The sequence below is a fragment of the Parasteatoda tepidariorum genome, chromosome 4, assembly GCF_982258835.1.
Source record: "Parasteatoda tepidariorum strain Cologne lab strain chromosome 4, Ptep-v5.0, whole genome shotgun sequence".
Lineage (NCBI taxonomy): Eukaryota > Metazoa > Arthropoda > Arachnida > Araneae > Theridiidae > Parasteatoda > Parasteatoda tepidariorum.
Genome location: NC_141758.1, coordinates 82,246,677 through 82,272,422, shown reverse-complemented (window position 1 = coordinate 82,272,422; position 25,746 = coordinate 82,246,677). Strand labels below are relative to the sequence as shown.

At 29.0% G+C, this 25,746-nt stretch overlaps 1 protein-coding gene across 1 annotated transcript in view; it reads left to right on the top strand.

The window, feature by feature from the left end:
- pip (heparan sulfate 2-O-sulfotransferase pipe) overlaps window positions 1-25,746 on the top strand; it is an 83,488-nt gene that overhangs the window by 9,330 nt on the left and 48,412 nt on the right. The window contains exon 2 of the mRNA XM_043052722.3: window positions 15,730-15,875. Coding sequence (XP_042908656.2) covers window positions 15,811-15,875 — 65 coding nt within the window. The 5' untranslated portion in view covers window positions 15,730-15,810. The remainder of the gene's footprint in view (window positions 1-15,729; window positions 15,876-25,746) is intronic.

Below are 25,746 nucleotides of genomic sequence, written 5' to 3'. Positions count from 1 at the left end.
AATTCACGCTAAACCTTTTAAAATACTCGCAATATATGTCTAATATTTGCAAATTTAGTTTGTAGTTATTTACCGTTTAGCGAGACATTCAAAGTGTTAATAAAGAATAATCTAAATTCATAATTTTTACAATAGAATATTAGAAATAGATTTTACTCATGTTTGTTTAAGTTCTGAAACTTGTTAACACGTTCACGCCGGGTTGACCCACCGGTGGGTCACGCTAGATAGTCTCATCTTGGCAGCGCACCGGAGTAAAATCTGGTAACAATAAATTTCATTTTTTAGTTTTTTTCCACGAATAATAAAAATCCGTAACTACCAATTGTTTTTAACGGATGCAATTTTTATATTGAATTGCTTCTTTGTCGTGATTAATTTCCTTACAGTGAGTTGTTATTGTCGTATTGTCGAGAATAGATTAACTCCTCCCGAATATTATCTATTATTGAAATAGTTCTTCTACCAGTATTTTCTCTTTTCCCATACCAGAATTTTCACTTTTCCCGGCGTGAACGTGTTAAATTATGTTCCGAAAGATACTTGGAAAAACGAACTTTGAAGAATTGAAATAGATTATTTTGTACTAAACTATGAGTTTTTCAATGTTGATATTTTTTTCTTTAAATTATATACAGGCAATTTCATAATTTTTTCAAAATTCAGAACTTTTTTTTCATGTTTGCATATTTTTCTTCTTTAACTATAGCAAAGCATGTTAACGGAGCATTTCTAATAAACTTTATTCTTTAACTGTCATTTTTTCTTCTACGGTAAGACAGATAACTAGTAACATGAAAAACTGTGATTCTCAACGCTAAAGTTATACTTTAGAACTAAGAACAATTATTTTTTGTTTCTTTATTTCATTAATTTTTCTTTTAATCAGCGTTTATATTATGAGAGCATTTTTTAATGAACGTTATATTTTTGTGGTCACTTCTTTCCAAAAATACGACAATGTGAAAAAGTTCAATTAAGATTTTTAGCATTAAATCTAAGAATGATTTAAAATTTAAGAATGATTTTTGTTTTAGTATCCATTCAGCTTTTCCTTTTTTATGGACGTTTTTATTATGACGCTGCAATTGAGAGAGTTTCTATTCGATATTAATCTCCACTTTTTCTTGAAAATACAGTAATTGGAAAACTTAAATGTTTAGCTTTAAATTTTCTTTCAAAAAGCGAGATAGATTTTTCTTTTTTGCTTTTATACCTTTGTTTTTTATAGGCATTTTTATGATAGCGCTGGACGTTTATGATAGATATCTCATTTAATGTTTTATGGATAAGATTTTTTCCCGGAAAATATTACTTTTAGGATTAAAGTTTGTTTTCAAGAATTAAGAGGATATTTTTTTCTGTTTTTTTCAGCTTTACAACTTAAGTTGTTTTTTTTAAATAGCCGTTGGTTTGTTATTTTATCTTAAATATTTATAAATGTCTAATTATCTTAAACATTTTTATCGAAGTTTTTTTTACCTTTACACAAGAATAATAATACATTTAAGTTTTTATTATTTTTCAATAGTAACTAAATTTAATTATACACAAAAAACTATTTATGAATGATTTTCTTTATTTTAAATTTTACTATTCGATCTATTTTTTTTCGAATATTTGGTATTCGGCAAAATCACTATTTGCTGCATCCCTAATAGGCTAATTCCACTTTGTTCTAGCTCCATCGTGGTGAGGCTTTTAAAATATTTACAAAATTACTAAAAATTTTGAAAGTTTTTGTTTTTAAATTTCTACCACTCTATTAAATATTTAAAAGATATAAATAATAGATCAAATTCTAATCACTAAACTTATTTCCAAGAAATTCCAAATGTCAAAAATTGCTATAAACCTGAAAAAGTGTTTAAATATAGCAATTAATAATTAAACGATTTTTCTGACCGAAATTAACAGTTTTTCCGTCAAAAATTCAACTCATATTCATTTCATTATTTCTAATAAATCATTTATTTTTAATTAATGATTATTAAGGTAAAAAAATTATTTAATTTTATCAAGTATATAAAACTGCTTCTTTTATCAGATACGGTAGAGATTGTTAAATAGTTTTAAAAAAGAATAAGCAAACTCCTCCCGAAAACCAACTAAAACTGAAATGGTTTTATACCTCCAGCCTTACCTCTTTACGTCTCACTTCCACCACTGCGCTTTATAATATTCTAAAAATTTCTTTCTTTCTTTCTCCATAATATTTTTCTCAATTTTAAAAATTAAATATAGATGCCACAAACTGGCTCTTGTGCCATTGCATACCTGCCAATTTGCTCCGGACAGCAAATATATATTTTAAAGTGGTAGTTTATCAATAGTGATTCTTGATTTAATAAATTCAATTTAGTAGATTTTTATTCACCACTATTTCTAATTAATTCGTAGGCTTAAATAATTCATCACTTTTTAGTACGTAAGACATGCTATACATTTTTAAAAAAAAGCAAAAATACTCAAATATTTGCAAATTTTACTTCGTAGTTATTTACAGTTTTTTTTAATTATTTCGGCGTGTCCGGAGCAGTTGGCATCTCTGCTTCCGGAAGATTTTATTTTCATATTTAAAGTGGTAGCAATACTCAGGTTATTCCAATTAACTTTTTGAATTATAATGATAATTATGAATGAATTTGACTACCACTACACATAAATAATTACAATAAATATATAAGAACATAATAATTCTTGCGCAAGCGAATTTCATCGGGATCTAAATATAAATATATTTTTGAGTCAGGTTGTTTTTTGTTTTACAACCACTCTGAAAATCCATTCTCGGAAAGAGTAAAAGTTGGCAGGTCTGCCATTGACTCAAACTAACGAACAATCAATTTAAAAATTAATTTGGCAATGTTAATCATTGAGAAATGCTTCCAATGCAATAATTAATATTAACGTTTTTTTTAAATTTTTGAAAAAATGGTAGCATGTTTTAAAAGAGTTGCCACATGATCTAAAAAGTGGCCTCTGATCCCCAGTTGCAAAATTACCTAATTTTGATCTGCAATATCTCCCTCCTTCAGATTTACAAGAAGAAGAAAAATTACAGGAAAATATATGTCATTAATAGTTGCAGTATTATAGTTGCTACTTTATTTTTCAAATTTTATTACTGTTGCCACTTAACACTAGAAATTGTACCACACTTTAATGAAGCAAATCCGACAAATTGTCTAACTGTAATCAGAACTTAAATTTTCATTCGTACCTCCCCCCGGCATAACAATTCTTAATGAGAGTAACAGTTCGAATTCTTAGAAATGTAGATCAACTATCATTTGTCTCATTATGTCTGGCGGTGACCAATTTTAATTTCTTTACTGAGCATGTGCGCCAGGGTAATTATAGCTTTACTTGCCCTAATTGCTAGTTACTCTTTTTCTTTTTTGCAGAACGAGATGTTAATCTCTCTGTTGTTTAATGGCGACCAGAAGAAAAATGAACTTTTCTTAGAAATGGAATATCTCGTTCAGAATAGTTACTTAATATCTAGTAATGGCGATTTTTGATATGTATTCCTTTTTAAATTTATCATTAAATTCTCTTTTTGCTGTTTTATTTTTAATACTAGTTATTTTATCTTGTGGTCGATCTTGCGGTATTGGAGAAATTTAAAAATTTCGCCAAAATGATTTAAACTTTTTTAATTTAGCGTCCGCTTTTTGAAAATATATTCTAATTTGTTTCATAAAAGCGAAAAGTGGTATTACAAGTGTTTTTAGCATTTATTTTGCAAAATTTGTTTTGTATTTGCAATTTATTTTTCGTTTTCGAACTAAAATAGTTGTTCGTTGCAAATTCAAATGTAAATTATATTACTTTTTATTAATAACAAGACTAAAATATTCTGTTATAAAAATAAATCACATTTGTTTTCGGATCAAAAGTAGGTAATAAAATTATAAAGGTTATGCTTTAACCATAACTAAAAATAACTAATTCAAAATTCTAATACAGTAATAATAATAATTAAGAATAGAAAGAGCTTCTTTCATTGGCCAAAAGACCAGTTATAAATTAAATAGTTTTGTTTCCAGTTTTTTCCTCTTTCCTGTTTTATTTTCAGCCCTGATTACTATTCTGATAAATATTCTGTTACAAAACCTTATAAAGAATCAAGAAATTTTCTGTTACAAAAGTCTTTCAAAGAGTCAAGAAGTATTCTGTTACAGAATCTTTCAAAGAATCAGGAAATATTCTGTTACAAAAGCCTTTCAAAGAATCAAGAAATAATAAGAATTAAAACAATACTTTTAAAGAATTAAAAAAATATTCTACTACGAAAGTATTTTAAAGAATCAAGAAGTCTTCTATTACAAAAATCTTTCAAAGTATCAAGAAATATTCTGTTACAAAACCTTATAAAGAATCATGAAATTTTCTGTTACAAAAGTCTTTCAAAGAGTCAAGAAGTATTCCGTTACAGAGTCTTTTAAAGAATCACGAAATATTCTGTTACAAAAGCCTTTCAAAGAATCAAGAAATAATAAGAATTAAAAGAATACTTTTAAGGTATTTAAAAAATATTCTACTACGAAAGTAATTTAAAGAATCAAGAAGTTTTCTGCTACAAAAATCTTTCAAATAATCATGAAATATTCTGTTACAAAACCTTATAAAGAATCAAGTAATATTCTGTTATAAAAGTCTTTCAAAGAATCAAGAAGTATTCTGTTACAGAGTCTTTCGAAGAATCAAGAAATATTCTGTTACAATAGCCTTTCAAAGAATCAAGAAATAATAAGAATTAAAAGAATACTTCAAAAGAATTAAAAAAATATTCTACTACGAAAGTCTTTCAAAGAATGAAAAATTATTCTATTTCATCATTGCTTTTAACCAAAAATAAAAGGTTTAGTATCTTACTAAACGCTAAGATTTTCATTCCATACAAAAAGAAATTCGTTTCTTAAAAGTGCCTGATTACCTGCTATATACTTTAACCCCTTGGGGACGGTTGATTCAGAAAAGCATTCGTACAAAATGAGAAACAAGTTGTAATTAAATAAAAAACGGCAACTTAAATGTAGTCGTTGCTAATTTGACAGACTTACTTTGCTTTTATTTTAATTATTGTTAGTTTAATCATATATATAATCAATGTTCATACAAAGTATAACTAAATAATTTTATTTTGAACAAAGTAAAGGTAAATTAAATAAATCAAACAATTATAACTCCGCCCCCAAATAAACTGCTAAAGAAATACTTTGGCTACCAGTTTTATCTTTTTACGTTGATTGATACTGTTTTACGCTGGCACTATTTGTGACAGTCGGCACGAAAGGCTTAACTACTATTCTACTATAGGTGGAATAGTAGCAATTAGTAAAGAGTTAATATTTTGCTACTATTCCACATGAGGATACTAATTCCTTATTAGAAGCGAAGATTTCAGATACTTTTCATCCTGATAAAGGAGATTAAAAAACATATTTAAATTGCTTCATAATAACACACAATTTTTTGAGATAATTAGAAATACAGCCTACTGATTATCACTTTTTTACATCGCATCATAGTTTTGCACGTTTACTATATTTAAAGATTTGGGTATGCAATTTTAAAGCTTCACGTTTTCTACTTATATTTAGGGCGTGAATATTCTCCTCATCTGGCTTATGCCACATTCTTGACCCCTGTCAAAGTAAAAATTAAATTTACCTGGAATTTCAACTGACTACTGTAAAAAGAAAACAAAATGCAATCAGTTTTTGCCAGACCTTGAAAAAAAAAACAATACTAAATTAGTTCCTATCTCTGGTTAATTGAATTTCTCACGTTGAGTCAGTAGCCTTGAAAATTGCATGTCTGTCTCTGATCGATTTTAAAAGTTGATTTATTATTTAGTGATTATGTTTTCATGGGAAAATTCAAGTTGAAATGCCTATTGAAAATTGATTGATTTCTCTGTAATTTTTTTTAATTAACCCATTCTAACTCTAGCTGCGAAAACGCATGTATTAATCTAAAAATTACTTTGAGGAAAAAAAAGTTGCATGCATTTGCTCTTAAACTAATTTGATATTTTTAATTTTTTTTCCTTCTAAATATCCAATGTTGGTACGTGCCCTTAAAGATGTAGAAATTTATTTATTTTTAATTATATAATTACCTCAGTTTAATTAACTTTTTATTGCATCATCAGTGATATATAGCTATTTAACACTGTAATCTCAGAGAAGCCACAGGCGACTAAAACTGTATATGGGTCATTCTCACAAAAACAGTCATTTTCATGTCCCCAGTATATTTTATGTTTGTTTTACAGCTTACGAAAAAAAAAATTCAGGGAAAGTGTCCTTCAGAATGCAAGCTAACAAAAGAATAAAAATAAAATTATCAATTTTTATTTTTTATTTATTTTAGGTAATTAAAATATACCAATATGTCATTCCCTCACTTGTCCCCACTGCTGATTTAAAAAAAGAAAAAAATTGTTTCTGAAATAAAAAAAATTTTTCTCACAAATTCGTGTTTTTTATTCCAGAATACTGAAATAAAGAATTCAGAAAATCAATTTTAAATTTAATTTCTGATAAAAATATTAACACAGCACTATTTTAAACTTTGTCCCCAGTGTTTCGCGTCATTCCCTCACAACAATGTTCTTATAACCTGCAATCTTCTTAGAATAAAAATATTTTAATAAAAACTTCAGAAGTTAACAACTGGCATCATAGAACAAAATTCCAGTATGTTTCCATCTTCAACTTAAAGAAGCTTTGCTGTGGAATAAATTTGAACGAATCAAACCAGGTAAAATTTTTTACATTTGTCATTCCCTCATGTCATTTTTAAGAGTAAAATAAAATACAACTTCATCGAGCAAGTCGATAATTATATGTTGCTTTCTTGTATGAATATAATTGTATGTGATTGACTTCAGAAATTAATTAGGCCTAACTGTTATTTTTAAATTTTATTGAATTCGTCATTCCCTCACTAGTGTATAAAGTGAGGGAACGATTCAAGATGAGTATATTATTAAATTTTTTTTTGTTCAATCGTGCCAGCCAATTTTATTTCCCAAACCTCTAAAAACTATTAAACATATAAGACTAAATTATAATAAATATTAGATATGCTTAGTATGTTATCATTTTCAAACTTTAGGTAGATGTAACTTAGATAAAAACATGTACTAAAATAAAATATCATTCCCTCACTATTAGTGTCATTCCGTCACTTTTTAAATAGTGAAAATAATTAATTTACTTATTAATTAATTTGAAAAATAAATTAAAAAATTTATTAATTAATTTATTAAATTAATTTATTTATTTATTAAATTAATTATTATAAATTAATTACTTAAAAAATTAATTAATTTAAATATTAAGTATAATTCATAGGATATATACTTTCTTTATAATGCCATTACATATTTCTATTAATATAAAAAGTTTCAGAGCTTTTTATTCACTTTACTTTTTTGGGATTTATGAACTGAAAAATGACAGTTTTCGTGAGAATGACCCATACAATGCTAGAAACTCAATTCATTTTTTTACATTTAATATCGCTTTAATAATCAATCGTAACTACCACTTTAAGTTAAATTTTAAATTGTTCATATTTAAAATGAAAACCATTTTCCCGAAACTTAAATTAATTTTTTATTTGTCAAATATGTGGATGATCATGCTTTCTTTTTTAAAATATGAATAATTTGAAATGTAATTAATAGTGGTAGTTACAATAGAATATTTAAAAGATATTACATAAATAAATATGAATTGAGTTTCGACCACTATGTACATTTATGGCCTGTGACATCCTTGTATAAAAAGTTGCCAATTTTAATCTCTTTTGTAACATTTTGAATTTAATTAGCCACCACTGTTTGCATTTTTTAGTCGTCCGTGACAACTTCTTCCTAGCTTTCCCTTTTAACCCTTTAATGGGCCCTTTATTTCTAGTAAAGGTAAATTAAAGTATTTTTGGAATTGAAATTGTTTTAAGAACAGTAACTGATATAAAAAATAAAAAAAAAACTCATTTAGTTTATAAAAATGCCATTTTTTTGGTGGTAAATATATTTAACATGACCTATTAGGAACTTACTGACTTTTATTTTTCTTTATTTATAAAATAAATTCCTTAAATGCTACAAACTTCAAAAGGAATTATGTATTTTATAACTTTTATACGTTTTTTAAAAATGTACGTTTAAAAATATACGCTTTTTAAAGTTATTGAAAAATGGGAACCTAAATTAAAAGTGGTAAAATTTGGTGGTAAGTATACTTACCACGGCCTTCAAAAGGGTTAATTTAAACTGAAAAAAAGTCCTTGTAAGTTGCGAATTTTAATCTTTTGAAATTTTTTTTTATTTTATTATTATTGGTTTCCTTTTTATATTTTTAAAAGCACATATTATTCCTGAATATCGCTAGTATGTCATTTCAAATTAAAATATAAATATCTATTTTATCAGATCAGCTCACTTTCTACGTTTTTGGAGAAAAAATTTTTTAGTGACTGTGAAGTTCATAGCTCTCAACTCTTTGGGTTTTGTAGCAAGATTTCATTTTCATATTTAAAGTGGTAGCAAAACGGTTATTCTAATAAACTTTATGAATTACAATGTTGTTCTCGTCGTTAAGGCAAGGATTGCGATTATGTTTGTCTTCCAGTAGCTTCATCTATGTTCAAGAATTCGACTTCTGCCACATGCATACGTCACACCCGTTTAGAGGGCGGACATTCATTCCTTCATCCACACATAATCATTTTGTCTTGAACCACTTTGTGACCTAACGGATTTAATGTGAACCAGTCACCAATTATTACAAGGGGAGTCTTCGGCCGGATGAATTCGAAATCCCGCTCCCACGAACAACCAGGCAATCCCGGCCCTTTGAATTATAATAATAATTATAGATAAGTTTGATTACTACTACATATAAATAATTACTGTAGTGCAAGATATACTGTATATATCTCTAAAGTTGGTAATTTCCTTATAAAATGGAGAATCTTGTTAGCAATCTTATTTTAAAATTTTGAGTATCATAAATCTCTATGACGTTAATTTGAAAATAAAATTTTAAACGCCCAAAGTACAGTTTTTCTAAGATTTAAAATAAATATTGTAATTTCTGGCAGTATCATTTTAACATTTCTATAAACGAAATCTGTTCAACAATTGCTTGTGTTTGAAAAATTTACGAACGCCTCTACAACTTTATAATTGGCCATAATTCAGCTTCCGCTAAAAAAGCACCTTAAATTATTTCTTCATTAACTGGTGTAAACTCTCCATTAACGTCGTCTCACAAAGATAACGAGGAATCAAGGGCAATTCATCGCAGAAGTCTTTAATAACCTTATAGAAAATTCTGATCTAATTACGGCGCAGGAGGTCATGACATCGCACGGAAAGGGGGGGGGGCAGAAAACCAGTTGTTTCGGCCGGCCGAACTTAAAACTTCACAACCTGTAATTTTCGAGCGACATGATGAATACACTTTTCAGACCTCTGATCCTATCATTATTTGTTAAAATATAATATTTTTTTAAAAGCCGCAAATGCATGGGATTGTTGTTTTTCTTCAATATTCATAGCGTTGTTGCATCATATCTAGTTTTATTTATTATTTTTTTTTTAGCGGAAGAAAAATATTGATTAATGTTAACTTTTAAAATATGGGAAAGAAATTTGTAGTTTCGGCTGGGATAGTAAAAGTCTCAGCCTAGCTCGTGTTTTTGAATAAATCTAATAATAATCAATAAAAATCCTTCGGCAAAGTTTTTATTGTGGTATTTTTAACTCATAGCATGTAGTCAAGTTTTCCATATATATATATATATATATATATATATATATATATATATATATATATATATATATATATATATATATATATATATATATATATATATATATATATATATATATATATATATATATATATATATATATATATATATATATATATATATATATATATATATATATATATATATATATATATATATATATATATATATATATATATATATGTATGTATATATAGCACAATAAAAACAAAGAGAAAAACGAAGAAAATATTAACTGCGCATAAGCTGCAAGCATATAGAACTCATAAAATATTGCGAAGATATGGAAAAAAATAAAAAATTATGCCAAGAGAAGAAAATAATTAAAAATATTTTTTCATAACAAAATATATGAGATATCAAAATATAATTTTTGATAACAAAAAAAAAAGAAAAGAGAGAAATTAAAAATCCCGAAAACAAAACAAAGAAAAGATATAATCTCTTCATCAGCCCACACGATTATATCCGCAAAAAGGAGTGCTTTCTAATATTGTATTAATATAGCCAAAGCGAAATATATCAATAAAAAATTTATATATATATATATATATATATACAAGAAAACACTAAGAAAGTTAAGAAATACAATAAGTTTCATTTATTGCGCTTAAGCTGCAAGTAAACAGCACTCATTAGATAAGTTCAAAATGAAGAATAAAACAAAGAAAAATTATAGACATATGAAAAAAAGGGGGGAATTGTTTGTTATTTTTTACTTATTATTTCCCACCCCCCCTTTTTCATATGTCTATAATTTTTCTATAATATATATATATGTATATATATATATATATATATATATATATATAATTCGGCGCTTATAGATGAAATTCCAAAGAAGGACTTGGCGAAATTTTATCAAATCTGGCGCTTAGCTACAACTTTAGTTAAAAAAAAAGTAAAAAATTTCTGACGAGCAAATGTTGAACTGAAAACATATCTATTGAATCATTTATAACAGTGGTAAAAAATATTAAATTTTTTCTTTGAAAAACAAGAGTGAAAAGGAAATAAATTTTGTTGATACTCTTAAAGAATTATATGATATCAGAAATTTCAAAAACGTATTCTTACGTGATCCGCATTTAAGTATCAAGATTTTGAGAAAAATAAATAATGGGTTTTTTCATAGACGCTAACAACTACTGATTCTCCGTAGTATATCATTTTTAAATTAAAAGTGGTAATTAATCTTGTAAATTTCTTTTTTATTCTTAGATTTATAAATTAAATTTAATATTATTTTGTAATAAATTTAATAATATTATACACTAAAGCAAATAAATTAATCTTAGATATAAAAACAAGCTGAGGAAATGAAATGAGAGAAAGTCATAACAATTGTGAAAAGTTAATTTTATCTACAATTGCGTTTCATTTAGTCTTGCACCACCAGTTGGAAAATCAGGATTCCCACGGTCTGGAAATTTTTTAAAGTGGTAGTGAAAGTGGGATATATATATAGATGTTTTAAGCTATCGATAAGCACTTAAAGAATATATATATACATACCAGCCAACTTTTACGCATTTGGCGTAAAATTTTATTTCTATATTTAAAGTGGTACTAAAATGTACGCTTTCTATATATTCTTGGCATTTATAAACTTAATTTATAATATTTTTGATTTGCCACTACTTTTAAAAATATTAAGCTAATATATTATTATGTAATACTTTTTCAGTAATCCACATTAGCTTGTTCAAAATACAGCGAATGTTTCTGCCTAAAATTGCAATTAAAATTTCAGTTTACTACCACTGGGGAAAAAAGTCTTTGAAAGGATTAAAAGCTGGCAGGTCTGTATATATATCATACCTGCCCACTTTTACTCTTTCCGAGAATGGATTTTCAGAGTGGTTGTAAAACAATAAACGAAAAACAATCTGACTCAAAAATATATTTATATTTTGATCCTGCTAAAATTCGCTTGCGCAAGGATTATTATGCTTTTATATATATATTATAATTATTTATATGTAGTGGTGGTCAAACTCATTTATAATTAAAAAAGTTAATTGGAATAACACGAGTATTGCTACCACTTTAAATATGAAAATAAAATATTCCGGAAGAGTTGGCAGGTATGATTATATATATATGGGTACAAAAAATAACTCGTGAATAATTTCGTTATTCACAAATGAAAGATAAATTTAGCATTTTTCAGTGTCTTGAAAAATCATAGCTACCACTCATATAATTTTCCCAGTTCGTGGGAACTTAACCCTTTCGCGCCGACTGTCACAAATACGTGACAGCATAAAACCTTATCAATCAGGGTAAAAATATAAAACTGGTAATCAAAGTATTTCTTTAGCTGTTTATTTGTGGGCGGAGTTATAATTGTTTGATTTATTTAATTCACCATTACTTCGTTCAAAATAAAACTATTTAGTTATACTTTGAATTAACATTGATTGTATATATGATTAAACTAACAATAATTAAAGTAAAAGCAAAGTAAGTCTGTCAAATTAGCAACGACTACATTTCAGTTACCGTTTTTTATTTAATTACAACTTGATTCTGATTTTGTACGAATGCTTGTCTGAATCACCCGTCCCCAAGGGGTTAAGGAAATACTTCCCCGGAAGGAGTAAAAGTTGACAGGTCTGGCATATTTCTCTTCGGCTTTAACTATTTCTTATGGACGTACGATAAACCATAAGCCACAAAAATTACGATAAACTCCAATCATTTAACTATCAATATTTACAGATCAGTTTTAAAATTAAATGTCGAAGCAAAATTTGTTTTTTCTCGTTTAATACTAATTTTATTAAATTTCATAATGCCCACTCTGTGAGGAGACATCTTTTAGTACTGGTGTGAAAAGTGCCTTAATGAAAATAGTTGAAAGATATTTACGATTAATCTGGTACGATATTTTTTGTTTTAACTATCGATTTAGTAATTAAACAAATCGCATTTATATCGTTTCAGAAGAAAATTATATATTTTAAACTCAGAGATAATTTATAATCAAGACTTCAAATTTATATATTAAATTCATGTTTTATAAGACTGAGAAAAAGGATCAATGAAATTCTCTCTGATTTAAATTTTTTTTTTCCCAACCCCCTTTGTGATGTCCTTCTCTAACTACAGCTAACGTGCTAACTCTTCTTCAACTTGACAAGTACTTACAAGCCGTTCTTTGTATTGAGCACACAAGCCAGCAAATGTATGTATACCAAAAAATAAATAAAAGAGTAACTTTGAATGTATATTAGTAATAAAAAGGGAAAAAAGTACCACATCATGATAGTAACATCTGATGATGAAGAGATAAAAGGCCTCAGTCAAACCAATGACGAATGGAAAAAAGTTTTTAAGTTTTGCTGTTTATTGAGACGTTGAGAATTCTGCTTTGGTAAAAAAAAAAAAAGACACCAGCCACTAAAATCTTTCATCATGGTCTTTCAATGAGTGTTAACAGTTAGACATGCTACGTAAAATTTTTCAAAACATTTGCAGTTAACCCCTTCGATCGCCTTGTTTAGCCAGTAACCGCGCAACGACCTGCGTGTTCGTGGTTCGAACACCATAATTAGCCACCATCATGGGTGAAAGCCCTTACATAGCAAGACGGAAAAGAGAAAAACCTGGTACGTAAAACATTTCATTCCAGCATTTTTTTCGAAAAAAATGAAATATCTGTAACTATCAAGATTTCTTTTATAATTCTGGCATATATATAAAACTGCTTCTTTTCCAAGATAAAGTAGATATGGTTGAAAAATTTAAAAAAGAATAAGTAAACTCCTCCCCAAAACTAGCTATAACTGAAATGGTTTTACTACCAGCCTTTCCTCTTTTCCGTCTCGCTTTCACCCCTGGCCACCATCAGTGAAAGACTGTTTGGTAACCACCCCAATCTTCTTCAAGGTGGTAATATCAATGATGCCAAAGACTACTAAAATTGAAGGAGTGGAAAAAATAATTTATTTTTGTTTTGTTAATTTGCTTAATTAGTCAATCGGAACTACTACCATATAAATTTTTTATATTTAAACCGAAAAAGAAAATCGTTCCAATCACCTTCATAGTAAACTGATAAAAATATGCCAGAGAATAGTTCCGAATTTTACTATCTTTTAATAGATTTTTGCTTTTTATCAATCAAAACTTTTTACATTCCAGGTCGCCTGGGGAATCTCTGTAATATTCCATTCTATCCTTTATTCTAAACCAGGGGTTTCCAACTTACAAGAGGCCGGGGGCCACAATTAAAAACAAAAATCAAATGGCCGGCCGCTACTTTATCAAAATTTTACGTAGGACTCTTTTATGTTTGAAGGGACATTAAATATTACTGTCAGATTTTTACCAAGTTGTACAAAACAAAAGTATTGAATTACAAATTAAATAAATTATATAAACCTACGAATTATTTAGAAATAGTGGTGGATAAAAATCTACTAAATTGAATTTATTAAACCAAGAATCATATGATAAAATATATATTTGTATACGCTTATAAAATAATACACTTTAAAATATATATTTGCTGTCTGGAGCAAATTGGCATCTCTGAATACGTACTAGAACTTCTAGGTGTGCAGGCATGTGACCGGCGACTGAAAATGTAATAAGTGCTTGAAATTCAATTCGCTATTATTTAATTCCTTCGTAACTACCACTATGACATATATTTCAAATTATTCATATTTAAAACATACACTCTCATGCCTGCCAACTCTTCCGGATTTTCCAATAGATTTTATTTTCATATTTAAACTTGTAGTAATTATACACTATTTTTTTTCTTTTATAATTTTAATTTTCAAATTATATTGATCACCACTATTCTTACAAAAATTAAGCACATATATTAATTTGCGTTACTGTCATGGTTGTCAACTTAAGTTTTCTCAAATACAACGTATTTGTTTGCTTAAAATTGAAGCTTTAATTCCATTTTAATACCACTGGGAAAAATAATAATGGAAGGGATTAAAAGTTGGCAGGCATGCACTCTTGTACAAGCGCAACAGTTAACCAAATATATCATGCTAGAAGAAGTTGCAAATTTTTAGAGAATATTCTGGTTTATAAATCACCATGTATTGCATTTACAGTTGCCCGCGGCAACCATGCTGTGTCTTATCAACGCCTCCTGTAACTGAAAGCTTCCACAAGGTTTTTTGTAGGTAGTTCAATCAGACTACTATGAAGGTAAACCAATATGTGAAAGAACCGTTTAATATAAAATCTATTAAAAATTAGAAAGTGGTAGCAAATATATTTCTAAATTTTTTTTTAATTTATGAATATAATTGGTTTGTTTTATTTACTTGTCAACCACTACAGATTCAATTCTCAAATATATGTGATAAATTTCTCTCAAAGTGCTTTTAAAATAGAATTTGGGTTCATGCACTCAAGTGGTTCGCTTTTTTAATAATCTGCGCAGATTACTTATAAGAAACCGCGTGGAGGCTTTCTGATGTAAGAGGCGTTGGTCTTATACGTCGAAGTGAAGTATTTGCTGGCTACAAAAGTAAAACATTATAAGAACCTCCCTTCACGGTGCACAGTTCAATGGTATCATTTCAGAAAAGCACGCTGCAGTAACGAAAGGGTTAGAAAAAAAGAAAGCTTTTTTTTCGTACAGTTCGTATAACACTTTCCACATTTTGCCAGCCCACAAAAGGCCTTGCAAATAAATTTTTCCAACTTGCAAAAATTATTTCAACATTGAACAGACGGCAAAGCATAGGATGACGCTGTATCCTCCATTTTTTAGTCACTTTTGGTTCGGTTTCGACTGTTTCGGAATATATATCATAACTTCTTGTTCAACTTTTGCTTCTTGATCTATTTTAATCTGAGTATTCATGCATAAAATTTATAATTTTGTTTTTTTTTTCATGTTTTCAGATGGGACTGTCAGCGAATCATTGAAATTAAGTTTCAATGTGAAAGAAACGAGATTACTCTGCCTTCTGCAGGAATACGGATATGAAATATAGCTCGATTATTGTGGACGAGCTCACTCTAACCAGAAGTTCAAAGTTCATTCCAAGGTAGGCTGTTTCTTATTTTGCTCTCAAGACCCATTCCAGCCCATTTTGCTCTCAAGACCCAGTTAAATAAAATGCTCTTACACCTAGAAAATTAGAAGAGATTCTGAATTTACAATGTTCTTAGATAATAAAAATCGAAAAATTAAAATAATCTGTGGAGAGATTTTAAAAAAAATCCAGTTTGAACATTTTTGCTCACGAAATACGATATTTCAAAAACGTTAGCATCATTTTATACTTATAAATAGAAAAAAATAATAATATATTTGTATTAAATATTCATAATAACAGTTTATAATAAATTTTATAATTATTAGAAGTTTTTTTTAACTGTTAATTATAGTCGATGAACCACTATTTAAAAAACAAAAATAATAAAAACTTAAATCGACTTTAGCGACACAAGCACTGTGATTTTAAAAAGGGCAGCTTCCATTCGTGTGTGTACACGAAGTAGAAAAGCAATTGAACCAGGATAAAAAACAAAACTTAATATTACAACTCATTCTGTCGACGATTATTTTGATTTTAAGGAATTTCCTTTCGTTTGTATAAAAGGCGATGAAGATGCTCCTGCGCTTGGAGTTAACTGCAAAGATGTTCCTGCTTTTGTTTAGTATGTGAAAAATGAACGAGATGTACTGGATGTTCACTTAAAAATGGGTATTGACGGAGTCTGTCTTTCTGTACAATATGTCTTTCTGTACAATCAAATGAGTTGGACTTCGAGTGCAGCGGTAAGCGTGCTCGAAGAGGGGATAGCTGCAAGAAATTTTAAGGATTCTGGAGTTAAACAACTATTCATTCAAGCAGCCGTTCCGAGTGCACAAGAAAATTATAAGAATGTAGATCAACTCATTTCAACGTTGAATATAAGTCCTTTCTACGGCACAATTGCAACCGATTTGAAGTTAGCGAATATCTAAGCAGGTATAATGTCGCACAGCAGCGCACGCCCATGCACTTATTGTTATGCCAAGAAAGATGAGCTAAGCAGTTGTGGCGAATTGAGATCTCTGGAAAATGTTTCATCGTATTGTACAAGTTGGCTGACTGAAGGAAAAGGTTCAAAAATCAAAGCGAAAGATTATTTCAATTGCATTCATCCACCTCTAATTGCAACTATTGGAGGCAAAACATTCCTAGACATTATTCCACCTCCAGAATTACACCTTATGCTTGGTGTTGTTAACACTGTTTACACGCATATGTTGAAAGAGTGTGAAAATGAATCTCTGACATGGACAAAAGCTTGTCACGTTCTGCGTGAAATCAGACGAGGATGTTCTGGGTTTAAGGGAAATGCATGCAAAACACTTTTGGATAAAGAAGAACTTCTGCGCCAGTTTAAAAATCTAGAAATACTGAAGTATGTTAAAGTATTTGACGACTTCAAAAAAGTGGTTTCTGCATGCTTCGGAAATAATCTTGACCGAAATTACAAAGCATGTATAGAAGCTTTTAAAAAGAGCTACATGGACTTAGGTGTCAGCGTTACACCAAAGGTTCATGCAGTTTTTTTTTCACAATGAACAGTTCTGTGACAAAAACGGTGAAGGAATGAAGGATTAGCATTTTTTGGGGAGCAGGCTATGGAGTCCGTATATTTTGATTTCTTAAAGTCTTCCTGGGAAATGAATAAGGTTGCTGCAAATCACCCGGATTATCCTAAACACCTTTCGAGCGCTGTTTGTAGATATAATGCTTCATATGTTTAAATTGATGTAAATATAATTAAATTATGTTACATTTTCATATTTTATCAGCAGTAAAATGTTTAAATAATAAAAGTTTCATAGAATTACAACTGAAAAATCATTATTATATCATTTTTTCCTTTCTATTGATATAAAACAACGCCAGATTTTCCAAAATATCATACTTCGTGCGCAAAAATGTTCAAAGTGGATTTTTTTTAAAATCTCTCCACAGATTATTTTGATCTTCTGATTTTTATTATCTGTTAACATTGCAAATTCAGAATCTCTTCTAATTTTCTAGGTGTAAGAGCATTTTATTTAACATTGGTTAAGGCGCACCGTGTTGGTTAACGGATCGAAGTATTTTCGGTACATTCTTATTTATTATTGATACACGTTTACTCAACATTTTGTCTAAATTACGATCGCGTCAAATTGACGATAGGAGTACCACAAAGAGAATTTCAATATTTCAACGCTTTTGAAGAAAATAGATTTCAATATATATTTACCTTGATGAATGGATAAAAATCATTACAAGAGAATAAATATGCAAACGGGTTTTGCAATTTTCCTTATAAAATTCGAAATGCGTCTAAATGACGTGTCCCGCAAACCTAGTGTTCGATTCGATTTCAATTCAGAACATTCTTTACCTCTTACGTTTATTTCGCAGTTGTTTTCTCCTAAGAGACACCCAAAATCTGCCGCAAACCGGTTCACATTTATTTTTTTCATTGGCATCGAAACTTATATTAAAAGATCAATCAAATCGATAACAATAGCGAACAACTTTTTCTGTTGCAATTATACGAGAATTTGACCTAACCTAATTATGGTGTGAGGATTTCAAATCTGAAATTAGTTTTGTTCGGAAAGCTACAGATTTTTTTCTAAAATGTTACTTTTTACTTTTGTTTATTTTTTGTCCGAATGCGCAAGTTTATATAGAAGGTATAGATTTATATGCATACATATACATAGCATTCAAGATAGAAAAACATAGTCCTAGGCCTATCGCATTATAAACTGAAATGTATTTTAGTCTTCTTCCTACCATTCCCTATGTACCAGACGAGTGGGGACACTTAGTATTCACTCGAGTGAATGTAAAAATATCCTGGTCAAGAAAATATTACTAAATTGCATAAAAACTGATGTTTGTGAAGAAAAACCAGTTGTTGCAATAATTTTTTTCTTGAGAGCAAGCAAAATTAGTTGCGTTTGAACCTTTGTTCTATAGTAAACTTATCTTAAAAGTTGTTAAAAGAAATCGTTACAATTTTTGTCTTTATTTATTTATTTATTTTGGTATTCCACTGCTTACTACAATATTTCTTTCAAAATACAGTGCATTACACTTCAAAAATTTAATGACTACAGTAATTCAAAACGCGCCCAGCGTTTGTTCCAAACACTGCATTGGCACGACTACCCTTTGTGGGCCTAAGCCTTCCTTAGAAGCTTTTCCCGAGCTATTTTCTCCCAGAATTGATTTCCACTTTCTTACTTTCAGGACTCTTAACTTTATGAATTCAAAATAAATTTCTCTAACAATAGTAGTAATAATGGTAGTAGTAATAATAACAAATTGTTCATACATCACTAAATGTATAAACATATTTATTCATTCAGAATATGAACTGAATAAATGATATATTTATTAAAAGCATCACCGTACCCTAATTTTATAAAATTCAAATTAGCAAAACAATTTTTAATCTGATCTTTTTCTAATTAACATTAAACGAAAACCTAATTCATAAAGTTTGTCCGATTACTTAGTCACAATTCACGTATTTTTTGCATTCAATACATTTCTAATAATGTTAATTCTCTAACTAAATATTTTTGTAAAACGCATTTGTAAAATCAAAAAGTAAAGTACAAAATATGGCCAATTTCAAAGTAAGGAGTGGTTCACGATTTAATATAAACAGAAGTTAGTTTTTTCATCGCATATTAATTACTTGAACGTTGAACAAAATATAATTTACGGTATCATATTTATTTTCCAATTATCGTAGCGGAAAATATAATTAAGTTACAGTATCCTTGAAAAATCCTGTCAAACAAACTGCACCCATCTGGGTTTATTTATTCATAATTATAAAAACCTCGTTATGCTGCTCATCAGATTAAAGCTCTGATTTCAATTTTTAATGAGATTATTTTGAGAAGTGTAACTTTTCTTTCGTAAACTATAACAAATTTAAAGGAAAATTAACGTGAAAAAATGTATCTGTAGATGTGCAGAGAAGCGAAATTCTTAAAGTTTGAAAAAAATTCTTTATGATTCAAACTACTATCCACATACCATTTCCTCTTTATTATTTGTTTAATTTAATAAAAAAAATTTTTATTCTGTTCTATCTAACTCAATTCTGAGTTTAGGACTATCACTCATAGGTGAAAGCGAGACGGAAAAGAGGAAAAGCTGGTAGTAAACCCATTTCAGTTTTAACATGTTTTCGGGAGGAGTTAACCTATTCTCTTTTTTAATTATTCAGCTGTATCTACTTTGTTATAAACAAAGAAGCTGATTTTATATATGTTAAAATTGTAAAAAAATTACGGTAGTTACAGAAATTTAATGTTTCTTGAAAAAAATGCTACAATGAATTGCCTTTCGTACCAGTTTCTGCTCTTTTCCGTCTCGCTTTATATAGGCTTTCAGCCCTGCTATCACTGTTCAACTCCGTAGCCAGTGGCTTAATTTTGGGGAAGGTTTGGGAGACGAAACCCACTCCGAAATTAAACATTACTTGATTAACGAACTGTTGTACGATAAATAGGATGTAAATATAAAAAAGTTTTAATCATTCATTTCTCTTTTTTGTAAATTAAAAAGTTTAGAATATATATATATATATATATATATATATATATATATATATATATATATATATATATATATATATATATATATATATATATTAGAAGCAGATGATCGATAACCTTCTCTAACATGCATAAATACTACGCCACTGTTCGTGGCCTTTCAATTTCGAATCTTACCCAGAAAACAAGAGAACTCCTTGATTCAGCAATGACACAAAGTAGCCATCGTGGAGGACTTTTCAATGGAACTAGCCCGCATTAGCGTTACATGGACAGGTAAACCACGTAAACCTCCATGGTTAGCCTTGCGGGAATCTAACCCAAGAATCGTTAAGGATGTTTTTCTTCAGCGCTGTGATCGGTGCAAGCATGGACCTGAATTCGCATCAACCAGCTACATCTGGGTTTCGAACCCGAGCTCACCTTATTGGGTGACGAAAGCTCTATCCATTGAGTCACCGCCATTCTAACTTAATGCATTGGTGAGAAATGAATGCGTTATCACTTTAGAAAAACGTGATGGACGCGCTTTATTTCTACCTAATATTTCACTCAAATTTTGAAGACCTTATTCTGAAATATGTTTTCGATTGCTTGCTGTTTATACGTAAACCTGATATAGTAAATTTCGTCTTTTAAATTGCCTGAAAGAAAACGTTTCCAAGCTGTACTCTTAGAATTGAAATAAAATTTTGCAGGCATTAGAAGAACTGGTTCCAAATCCACAACCCGAAAATTAAAAACTAAATTATAGAGGTAAAGTTTTAAAAAATTAATAAACATTAAAATTTTTAATGCCGAGAGCAACCCTGCGTGACGAGAATCCGAAGAAAGGCACCAACTTCTGAAATCAAGTAATCCAAGTTTTCACTGTGCAATTTTTAATTAGTTGGAAAATCATACATTCTGCTTTTCATGCTACATTTTCTATTATTTTTTTACAAGAAGTTAAGCGAATGAGCTGGTGGGTAAAAAAAATTTTTTTGCTTCATACTGAAAAAAAAATGTCATGACATATTTTTAACTTGGTGTGTAAATTGTGTAGCGAATTTTTTATTCAATATTTTTAATTTTCAGAAAATAAAAAAACACAAACTTTTGATAACTGTATGCTTTATGTATACACAATCAGATTTCAAATATTTTTTTTACTCCCTTCCATGTGCATTTTATTTTACAAATGATTTATCTGTAAGTGCTTCTAACACCTGTAAAAATTTTAATAAAATCTACGAGTTCAGTTTTGGAACGTTTTTTTAGGCAGACGAAAATACTTTAAGTGCTTTTTATAAATTTATTTATTATTTAAAATGGTAAAAAATGTGTATTTAATATATGCATGCATTATTTTTACTAAAGTGAGTTTATGATGATTTTGACCAGAACTATAAATTATTTAAATAATTGTATTTAAGGTCTTAACATTGCTCTTTAAAAATTTTAGTTGTTCACAAAATTTAAATATTTACTGGTTACAACTTTAATCTGAATTTTTATATCTTTACCTAAGAATCTAAATCAGAAAGCACAAAAAAAAAGATATGGGAAATTTGGCGAAGTCCCATTAGTGTAAAAAAAATCTTTATATTTTTAAAATAAGTATTTCGCTTTTTTTTTCAATATAAAAACGTATGTATCCGCTTAAAAACACAAATTTTTATAATTTTCAATATTTGATAAGAATTATTTTACACTAAACAAGACAGATAGTAATGCAGAAATTATACTCGTTTAGTTTACGAACTGATGAGTAATTTCTGAATTACTATCTATCTCGTGTTCTACCACCCTTCATAAAATTAACGTTTTAATAATCTCAATAAAATCTTACATTTATGCCCTTTCTCACAAGAGGACTTAAAATTAATAGGGCTGATAGTGCCCCATAAAAAAAAAATATTCTGCAAGCAATATATGATTTTTTTTTTAAATTTTTTTTTATCAGAAAAGTAAAGTGAAACCTTTTCCTATTTTTGATAATAAATTATATACTACTATTTACTTTTATTGACTAGAAATAGTCCTGTATATATTTATTATAACTGTTATTTGTCAGGAATGTTTTAACTTCCCCTCCCTCCCCCGAAAAAAAATTAAGTTTGAACTGGTTACTGGGGTACAAACAGCCATGATATAAGAAGGTTTCACGATTTTAAATAATGGTTAAAAATGCAGTCTCTATGAATAATGATAATCAAATTCTGATTCTTAACATGGATGGAAAATAAAAATAATAAAAATTTAAGAAGAAAAAAAAAGAAAAACAGTAGGAGGTATTACGCGACACGTATCCCCACAATAGCAAGTAACCAAGGAAGAATGAAGACATATTTCATCATTCCGCTTGCTCTTATGACACCCCCTCCTTGCCTAGAACTAAGAATAAAAAAGAATTACAAAAAGGGTGGGCTTGCCACCCCGTCTTTGCTTTATGTCTCATTCCACCCACGTGGCAGATCCAACAACGAGGGTATTATTTTTTATTTTAAATTTTTTTGTGGCAACAAGAAGCTTTCCTAAGTTGTTGAGCATTGACACTTACCACACACGCCCAAAAGGTAAAACTCGTCTACGTTTACGTCCCTGTGGAGTTTGAAGAGCAGCTTAATTGGGCGACAAGTTTCCTTATGGGAATTCCTCCAAATCCAACCATGTGTGATAAGATCTGAATAAATGATTTTTTTTTAAAAACGGTATAGTATGGGTCGAGAAAATTTTTATGAAAAGAGCTTGGTCTCCAACTAAAATACTAGGATTTAATTTATAAGATACGTATATTCTTTGAATGTGGAATATCACACAGATAATAAGTACGGTTTAAACTGCAACATGATTTTTAACACGCGATTGCCACTGAAGCAGTTAATTGGGAAATATTATAATCATGGTGTAAATACATAATATTTACACCCCGAACAATGGGGAACAAATGCTTTGTTGCTCCTGAGGTTGTACCTCAAAGTAAAACGTAAGTTTCTACCTAAAAATGTAATTTTCATTCTATTTTACAACCACTGGGGAAAACCGTCCTCGAAGGGATTAAAAGTTGGCAGGTAAACATCTTAGTCTGAGACTGATGATTTAAAAAAAAAAAAATTAGAATTGTTGTGGTAGAAAGAACATAATTTAATCTTAACATTATGCTGACTAGAGCTAAAGTGGTCACGTCAGCAACTAAAAAATATTCACTTTATTCAGTTAACTGGTAATGGTTCACTTTATTCGGTTACCAGGTAAAAATGTTATTAGGTTACCAGGTTTACCCATATGGGTTTAACATGTATTTTATGATTTTTTTTCAATTGTTTCAGACACACGTTTCAACTTTTCAAACGCGAATACGCCAACATTCTTAAACGTGCATTTCAAGCTACGTCTACTTTTTCAAACCACTTTTTAAATTTAACACGCGTTTTGAGCTGCTTCTAAAATAAAAAGTACACCAGCGAGTTTAAAAATATAAATTCAGTTTTTTTTCTTTTTAAGGCTTTCCAAAAAAAAAAAAAATCCTATTGAGTCAAAAGGTTAAAATTACTTATTCATCATTCAGAAAACTATTTTTAGACGTTACGCGTATCTTACAAACAGACAAATTTCTGACAAAAAACGTGATCTGTATCTCATTAATAATAAATTCTAGAGGACTTTCCTCCTCTATATATCATTAAGATTTCTTCCAAAAGCTCTGACAAGATGTCAGCACCATATCTGACTGCAATGAAATATACAACTCACTTAAAATCAGATTTCCTCATGCATTTATTATTTATTATAACAAAGAATAATATTTCAAATGAATTAGACCTCTCCACTTTATTATTCTAATGAAGAGATGGTTTTATTTGTTGACATTGAGAAAGTTATTAAAGAATATCTGTACTTTTTTCGATATTATCTATCATTTTATCGGAAGGAGTTAACAGTTCTCAGCAGCTTTGTTAAAATTTAGATTCTCGTTGTAGAAATCCTGCTACTTTACGGTGTGGGGGTTGATGAATTCATTTAAAGTAATCATGTTAAAATATGTGAAAATGAGAAAAGCAATGATAGTCAATAATGTTGATAAAATGCCTGTTTTTATTTCAAGAAACACATAATGCGCTTATATTGTCATTGTGATTGCGCACTATGCGTTTCCATTTTCCTTTCCTTTTTTTTCCTTTTTTAAAAAAATATTTGCTTTACAATTACTCTTTTACTTATGTAAAGAAAAATGGCAGCAGTACTGCTATAAGGAAATTGCTCGTCCGTTATCTATCAGCCCTTTAACAGTTAATGTTTATCAGTTCTCAGTCTCTAAATTAATCATTCTATGAGTTAAATCTTAGGAATTGTCACAAAGAGTTTTTTTGGCAACGTCTACTCATAGATAAACTGCATAAAAGTATTTTCTGCACCCTTAGGTTTCCCGTTGCAACTTGTGGCACAATTGTAATGCATATTTTCAGTAGAATATCTGATGATGTATTTATATCGCACATTTTAAGTACAAGTTTATCTCTTTGTTACTTTTAATTTTCATCAGCCACACTTATCATGATCATAATCGAGTAGTACACTCTTTAGTAATGAAACGTAATGAATTATTGTGCTTTTAGGATGGCTTAATAGTGTAAATCTATCAAAGAGCCATTACCACACCAACATCCATCTCTCGACTTCTGAGACCTATCCATATCAGCAAGGCTCAGTTGTACATGAATAAGGAACAATATCATCTTTTACAGGTTAATTTTTTTTTTAAAATTAAAACTACAAATACGCAAGATGTGAAATTACTTCGCAGATATGCATACCTACTGAGTACATAAATCACTGCCAAAAATAATATTTAAGTTATTAGTGTAACAAACTTTTTAAATGATGGAATTTTTTATGACAAGAAACAAGATATATATATTGCCGATAACATATCCGTGTTTATAGCAGTATCTGGTGTTTTTCTTGGTTGTTATTGTTGGCCAATTGTGTTGAATCAACTTTTCCAAGGATTAATTGTTTTCAGTAAGCACATTTATCTACTCTAAATTCAGTTCCCTGTCCTTGAGACAAGAAATTGGGGAAAGAGTTAGCCAAAATCGATGATTTCTATTTTCTCATCTAAATCATGACATCGAATAAACAACTCATGGTCTTTGGTAAATACAAATTTTCCAGGTATTCTGTGCATTATGCTCTTACCATCTAACTCTTTTTATTGTTCGCTGATGCCTCTACTGCCACAATACCATTGATTATGTTTCTCAATGTATGTCCCGTGGAGAAAGGTAGGCATACCGACAGCTTTGCAAGAATTTAACGCAATTCTAATTAGGAATTTTAAGAGTGAT